At 36.7% G+C, this 7,993-nt stretch overlaps 1 protein-coding gene across 3 annotated transcripts; it reads right to left on the reverse strand.

Annotated features, from left to right (window-relative positions):
• Window positions 1-4,679: 4,679 nt before the first annotated feature.
• On the reverse strand, window positions 4,680-7,342 carry LOC106417606 (indole glucosinolate O-methyltransferase 4-like). 3 transcript variants are annotated; one of them, XM_013858385.3, is made up of 5 exons: window positions 6,551-7,342; window positions 6,087-6,397; window positions 5,942-6,006; window positions 5,679-5,845; window positions 4,680-4,969 (listed from the first exon to the last, which is right to left on the reverse strand). In XM_013858385.3, exons 1-5 carry the CDS (start codon window positions 7,015-7,017, stop codon window positions 4,834-4,836), a joined length of 1,146 nt encoding a protein of 381 aa, XP_013713839.2. In that variant the 5' UTR covers window positions 7,018-7,342; the 3' UTR covers window positions 4,680-4,833. The 3 variants fall into 3 exon arrangements, with proteins under 3 accessions (XP_013713839.2, XP_013713840.2, XP_048624278.1); XM_013858386.3 differs by having other exon boundaries at window positions 4,680-5,845; window positions 6,551-7,331; XM_048768321.1 differs by having other exon boundaries at window positions 4,680-5,823; window positions 6,551-7,329.
• Between the last annotated feature and the right edge of the window lie 651 nt (window positions 7,343-7,993).

The following is a 7,993-nucleotide window of genomic DNA, read 5'->3' on the forward strand; positions in this document are numbered from 1 at the left end:
AATTCCTTAACTTATAATCTCAATCTCTTCTTTCTAATTCAAACCCCCCCCCCCCATTACCTTACACAAAATCAAATTATATAAATAGATTTTCATGATTAAATCCATCAAATCACATGCATTAAGTCTGAAAATCAATCATATTAAAAACAAATACATCAATCGGATACATCGACATTCTCGTCATCACTAGAAACATCATCATTTTCATTAAACTCGTCTTCAACAGCTTCATTCGTGGCATCGTCGATAAGATCTTTGTACTCATGATTATGCGGATCAATGAGAAGGATGTCATCAATTTGTTGTTCAGGTTCCTCGACTTCATTTATCTGTTCTTTTTGCAATGGTGGTTCTTCTCCACTGATGATTCGTCTACGAGGTGTAACTTTGATCACGGCTAACCAATTTATTCCCGATTCTCTCATCTGAGGGTATGGAAGGAAGCTAACTTGGTCTTCTTATGAAGCTAAGATGAAAGACTCGAATTTGTTGTACCTGCAAAAATAAAGACAACGTAGAAATTAATCATACATATCATGTATGCCAAAAAAAGAATTTGTTGTACCTTCGTCCACCATTGACATCAAGTACACCGAATTTGTTAAACCGAACACCTCTGTTGACGACGGGGTCGAACCATTCACATTTGAAGAGGACGCATTTCAGCTTCAATAACCCTGGGAATTCCACTTCAATAATCTCTTGTAAGATCCAGTAGAAATCTGCTTCCTTTCACACATATTCCATAGTTACTGGTCGCCCGCTGTCTACCATACTCATATGTGTGAAAAGTATAGCCTCGTGTGAAATACATCTGTGATGTGGTGACCTTTGCAAGTAGAGCTTGAATTACTTCGTGAAACCACGTAGGGTAATCTGCGTCGTCGTCATAATCAACTTGCAAAAATAAAGAGAACGTTGAAATACAGATCATGTATGAAAAAAAGGTTTGATCGATCAACCTGCAAAAATTAAGAGTTTGAGTTAATACCTGATTCTTCAACCACTTAATAAAGTGTTGATCTTTCCTTCTGTCTACGTCACTTGAGAATATACATAGGAATGTTTCTTCGACTTGAGAAACAAATAGGCTGTAAAATCACATTTTATATTAATTAATCTTTGAAAATTATATAATTTATACTTATATGTGTTTAGAAGTTTCCATAAAATATGTTACCTTTGAAAATAACGCATCAATGGATCCTCGCAATTGAGTAGAATATAGGTGTGTCCACTATGAGCGTCTTCTTCACTCGACCACCAAACCTCTTTCGATTTCCCACCGATTCACCCAATCTGGCTAAAGATGTCTGGAACACCAGCAACTGCATATTTTAGCGCGACACCACCATCATCATATCTTCTTGGAGCTCTTTTCCGGGTACGTACTTTTGACGCAAAGTAGTACGCTGTGAAGTGAAAAGTTTCTTCCGTCAAACTTCCAGCAATTATAGAACCTTCAACTTTTGCGAGGTTTTTTGCTTTTCCCTTCAAATATTTCATGACTCGCTCATACTGATACATCCATCCGTAATGTACAGGTTCACGAAGCAATGCCTCATATGGGAGGTGGACAGCTAGATGCTCCATGACGTCAAAAAATTCCTGAGGAAATACCTTCTCCAAGTTGCACAATAAGATGGGAATATTCTCATGAAGTTGTTCCACGACTTCTTCTTTAAGAGTGCGTGTGCTCAGATCCCTGAAAAATGCTTCAATGCCTTGTATATTCCAAAAATAATTAAACACATTAGTAGTCATATATTATTGCAAACTAAACCATTATAAAATTAATGCGTTATAATATACTACCTGCAAGTGCTTCTTGTACGTTTGTTGGAAGTAGCTTCGCAAATGCAAAGGGAAGTAGTTGTTGCATAAAGACATGACAATCATGACTCTTCATCCCGGAGAACTTTTGACCATTTTCAACACATCTAGAGAGATTTGAAACATACCCATCGGGGAACTTCACTTCTGATGCCACCCAGTTGAACAACACCGACTTTTTTTTTTAAGACAATCTGAATATCGGAACGGGAACTTGTCCATTGCTTTTTATATGTAACTCACTTCTTGAGCAAATATCTGGCAAGTCCAACCTTGATTTTATGTTGTCTTTTGTCTTCCCTGGGACATTCAATATTGTATTCATGATGTTCTCAAAGAAATTCTTCTCTATATGCATCACATCGAGGTTGTGGCGCAGAAGAAGATCCTTCCAATATGGCAACTCCCAAAATATACTTTTCTTGTGCCAGTTGTGCCGAACACCGTAAGAATCAGGCATATTATCGGGGACATGCCAATTACCACCACAACGAACTGTTTCGTTTGCTTCGTAGTAATCGATTTGCGCTTTAATTTGTTCTCCAGTTAGATATGGAGGAGGAGTGTCTCTCACAACCCTTTTGTGCCTAAACAATATCTTGTTTCTTTGGTACGGATGGCCAATGAGAAGAAATCGACGGTGACAATCGAACCAACTTGTCTTCCTACCATTCTTCAGTTGAAACGCATATGTTGTTCCATTACAATATGGACAAGCTAATCTCTCATGTGTAGTCCATCCAAACAACATCCCATAGGCAGGAAAGTCACTTATGGTCCACAAAAGCATTGCTCGCATCGTAAAATTCGTCTTCGTTGAGCAGTCATACGTCCTCACCCCTGTTGACCACAAATCCTTCAACTCTTTTATCAGTGGTTGTAGGAAAACATTCAGAGACCTTTTTGGATGGTTCGGACCAGGTATTAATATGGTCAATAATAGCAACTTCCGTTGCATGCACATCTCCGGTGGCAGGTTGTATGGCGTAAGAAAGACTGGTCACAATGAATATTGTCTCCCTGACATTCCGAATGAACTAAATCCATCTGTGCATAATCCGAGATACACATTCTGGCTATTGCTAGCGAATTCCGGATGTACTTTGTTATAATGTTTCCAGGCTCTTGCATCTGAGGGATGAGTCATCTCACCATCCGTCTGAGTATGCTCGGCATGCCATCTCATCCCTCCGGCAGTCTGCTCAGATTGGTACAATCTTTTCAATCTGTCTGTAATTGGTAGGTACCACATCCTTTGGTACGGTACCCTATTACGTCCTCGTCCTTGCGGCTTGAATCGTGGCTTCTTGCAGAATTGACATTCTTCTAACTTATCATCATCTCCCCAGTAGATCATGCAATTGTCGATGCAAACATCTATCATCTTCGAACGCAACCCAAGACTATAAACCAGTTTCTGAATCTCATAATAAGAATCAGCAGACACATTGTCTTCCGGCAAATACTCTTTAAACAAGTCTGCCCATTCATTCATGCAACTTTCAGGTATATTGTGATCAGTTTTAATATTCATCATTCTAGCAGCCAACGACAATTTAGAGAGACCTTCTCTACAACCACTGTAAAGTGGCTGATTCGCAGCATTTATCAATTCATAAAAAAAAATTTGCATCTATATTAGGTTCTTCATCTTCATCATGAGCTACAAATGCATCAGCTACCATATCATGAACCCTATCATAATCTACCATATGCTCCTTCTGATCGTAACTATGTTCATTATGCAAATGATGATCAACCGGTTCTTCCTGAAAATTGCTATTACTACTACTAGCTTCATTCTCATAATTATAACCTTCTCTATGTTGAAACCAGATATAGTAATTTGGCGTGAAACCTCTATTTATCAAATGCTTCCAAACATTTTCACGATTTGCCAATTTCGAATTGTTGCATTTCCGACAAGGACAGAACATCTTACCGCTTTCTTGGGCGAGCGGTGTGGAATCTGCTTGATGCATAAATGTCTCCAGCCCTTCGAGGTATTCTTTCGTCACTCTTCCGTTTGCATCTCTGTGCATATACATCTACCTCCACAACTCGAAAATATTCCCGGAGCCCGACATTTTTTTTTCTTTCACGTTTTTATTTTATTTCTTGTTGGTGTGTTTAAAATGATGTTCAAACGTCCAAATTTATAGGAAATTTTCGAATCTGGTAATTGAAGGTTTACTAGGAATTTACGACGAAATTTAGTTAGGTAGCCGAAACAAAAAACGTGTTATAACTACAAAGTTGGTGGACTCAAAATTTTGTCGTTAAGTAAACGTAAAATATTCCCTCGTAATGTAGACGCTATTGTTACGTCGAGTTTAAGAGGAAACCATTTTTCCTCGTAAAAACCACGTTATGTTACGTCGTTTTTACGAGGAAATCATTTCGTCGTTATTTTACGACGAACTAACGTTGCTTTTAAATTTCCTCGTAAGATACTCGTAAAGTCGACATAAATTTACGAAGATTTAATTTCTTCGTTGATTTTCGTCGCTATAGTTGTGTTTTCTTGTAGTGATGTGATTTCAAAACTTAATTTAAATTTTATTTCAGTAATATATTTAACCAACTTTTGATTAACGTTTAGAATTAATATGTCAAGAAACTTCTTTTGTTCTTTGGAATAAAATGCCGCGTATCATTTTAAATTAAAGTACAATTTTTTTTTGGCACCAAATAAAGTACAATTGATTAAACAACAACAACAACCCTTACGAATTGATTAAAATTATTCACCTTCTTGACACTAATTAATCACCACAATCTTGAAAACAAGAATAACCATCAACGGTAAACCATACTACACACATTATTAATAAAGAAAACCATTGAGAACAAAGAAACTACTTTTTTAAAATATGTTTTATTCCGAAAAATTATGGATATACGGATTTTTTGGATCGAATCGAAATAAGAAAGAAACTTCTTAGGTTTGTGGTCTTCACAAGGACGGGATGAAACTTCTTTCGTAACATTTTTAATCTATTTGTGGAGCTCAATAATACAATATGAGTAGGCATGACATTTGATTTCACAACGAACAAAACCCGAATCACAGGCTAAATTCTTGATCTGGGAGAAAGACCTCTCCTTACCACCCGAGCATTGGGTTAACACCCTGTTCGAAACTACGCTAAGCGCTAGTCGGGCGGTGATTCCGGGCCTAGCGAGTTATCGAAAAATCGGGGATTAATCGGGGTATACGCAGGGACTAGTTTTTATTACTATTATATTTATAATAATATTTAAATTAAATATATAATATAAATATATTAGAATGTAATAGTTTTTTGTATATTATTGAAGTTTTAATTTATTGGTTTAACAAAAGTTATTGTTAATGTCATATTTTTATTACAATAATGTTTATATATGTGTCAGTATATGTACATACGTCAAAAGACGTTGTGGTCTATTGGTGTTTGATGTTGTCAACCTCTTATGAGGTACAGGGATCGATCCAACAGTAGGGTGTTTTTAATTAAATTTTTTTTTTTAAAAACACCTATGAAACAAAGTCCCACATCGGTTAAACATAAGGAAGGGTAATGCTGAAGACGCCTATAAATACTCATTTAGAGTTGCCATCATTATAACTTGCAATTGGGTTTCCATAAATCTGCTGTAGGCCCAGTAGTTTATTTTTTTTTGAGTTTTAAGCGTTTAAGACTGGTAATATTACGCAGATAATACACGGTCAAAGCGTGTTAACGCGGTCCAGCGCCTAGTGTGACCGATCAGGTCATAATCGTGGCGGATGGACTCCGAGCAACGCCTAAATGGCCGCCTAGGCGGCTAGGTGGCCGCGTTTTCGAACAGGGGTTAACATCAACATGTCCATGGCATACACAATGTTCGAAGAGAAGTCGTTGATCTTTGTATTTTCGGGAGTAGTCATTTCGACTATTATCACTTTTCCTCCCTCAGAAAGACTTTGCCAGCAATTTTTTAGAATTTTTACACAATCTTCATCTGTCCAATCATGTAGTATCCACTGTCAAATTATCCATTTTATTTCATAGTCAATATCTATCTTAAACATTGAAACTAATGATTTGTCATTAAAAACTAAGCGTATATTTGAGGTTACTTTCAAGAAGATGGCATCTCCGTTTGGAATTTCTTTAAACATATCTCCTGAAACATTCTCCACTCCTATATAAATTAAATGTAGTTATCAAAACTAGAAATTCAATATAATTAATTTTAATAAAATCACTCATATGTTGTTATACCTGGATAAACAGAAGGATGGGCTAATACTGAGGGTAGGTCAAAATTGATGCCTTTGATGTGAGGATACTTGGAAACCACTAGATTTATAACAGTTCCAATGCCTCCTCCAACATCCACTAAAGTATTTACATCTTTAAATCCTCTATAAACTTCTAAAACTTTCTTCATGGTGAGGGCAGAAGCTTCTGACATTGCCCGGTTAAACAGCTCACCGAACGGTTCCTTTGAACCAATGTATTCAAAGAGTTTCATGCCATGAGCAGAGGTGAATGCATCTTTTCCTTCTATAATCATATCTTTGAGATGAGTCCTGTTATGAATTAATAATTAACTTTTGACTGATCAGTATATTAGAAGGTTTATTAGACCGGGCATGGGTTTATTATAATTTGGTTTGTTTGTGAAAAAAATAAAGAACTTGGTACTTTTTTGTATGAATGTTAAGAAAGTCGTAGTTACTAACCAACTCTTAAAATAGACTTCGCTTAGGGCAACCATAAACAGAGACGCGAGAGAACCTGAGCCTTCTCCACGGTTTAAGAAAAACATGCAAACCGGTTCAGCAGCATATAGCCTCTCACCATTTCCGGTTTGACCGTTCTCTCCGGCTTCAACCATACGGGACGTCAAGATTGAATGACTGACTAGTAAAACCAGCATCCGGTCCAACAAAATCGGTGCCTCCGGGTTGGTGGGTTTTGTTGGGAGACGAAGTGCAATATCAGCAGCCGAGAGCCATACACCTTGTGCAGCTACGATCGTGTCAATAACGCCAAGTTCCAAGGCGGTTTTGAAAACCATAGGGAATGTAACGGAGTACAAGATCCGCTCTGCTTGTAAGCTCAATGTTTCTTCATCAAATCGTTCTTCTTCTTTAATAAGACTGGGTTTAGTGGAAGTGGTTAAGGGATCTGGGAGATAGTTTGTCATTCTTGAAAAGTTGAGGATTTATGTGGATCGTTAGAGAAAGTTGGTTTCAACATTCACAGTTAATGTCATTCTATACACATGAGTGGTCTAGTGGTAGTGGTAGGCAGGCTTTGAGAAGCTAAGCGATCTGGGTTCAAAACAACCCACCACACTAACTAAAGGGTATGAGATCATATTTTGGATTTCAATTGAATATCATAAGAAACAGTATATTTGTAGGTTACACCCCCTGTTCGGGAACGCGCTAGGCGCTAGTCGGGCGGTCGGGTTGGGCCTAGCGCCTAAAGAGAAAATCGGGGATTAATCGGAAATTATGCGGGACGGAATTTTTAGATGGTTTACTATGTTATAAAACATGTTAATCTTTAATTGTGTATAACATTAATACATTTTCATGTTTAAGATTGTATAAAACACACAAATAGAATATATAAACTTAATATAGTGTAATTTTCATCAAAATTATGAATATAAATGATATTTATAAAATTTTAGATCAAATAAATAAATAAAAATATTATTAAAAATAAAAAAAATAAAATAAAAAATAAAATAAAAAATAAAAAATAAATAAAAAAATAGATTAGGCGGCCGCCTAGGCGGCTAGGCGGTCATTTAGGCGGCTAGGCGGTCATTTAGGCGGTCTAGGCGGAAAAAATTGGATATCCGATTTTTTAAACCGATTTGGCATAAATCGGGGCGGAAAAGTGACGCGTAACGCCTAGGCGACCGCCTAGGCGGCTAGGCGGCCGAGTTTTAGAACAGGGGTTACACCTCCTTTTAGAAATTAGTCTAACATCTTCCATAGGTTCATTGTATCCCATGTTTATAAAATAAATTCAAACCCCTAAATTTACCCTAGATTATGCTTAATACTCTTTGTTTCAAAATGATGTATATTTTTTTATTTTCCCATATACTAATAAAACATATTAAATGATAGTATTAAAATGAATAATATTTTTTATTATTTATA

The sequence above is a fragment of the Brassica napus genome, chromosome C9, assembly GCF_020379485.1.
Source record: "Brassica napus cultivar Da-Ae chromosome C9, Da-Ae, whole genome shotgun sequence".
In the NCBI taxonomy this organism is placed as follows: domain Eukaryota; kingdom Viridiplantae; phylum Streptophyta; class Magnoliopsida; order Brassicales; family Brassicaceae; genus Brassica; species Brassica napus.

Coding starts and splice junctions, on each gene's coding strand:
- LOC106417606 (XM_013858385.3), bottom strand. CDS start 7,017: ATGACAAACTATCTCCCAGATCCCTTAACCACTTCCACTAAACCCAGT. Junction 5,846..5,941: donor GAGATGCCATCTTCTTGAAA/GTAACCTCAAAT, acceptor ATAATTTGACAG/TGGATACTACATGATTGGAC. Junction 4,970..5,678: donor TATGCCATGGACATGTTGAT/GTTAACCCCTGT, acceptor AGTTTCGAACAG/GGTGTTAACCCAATGCTCGG.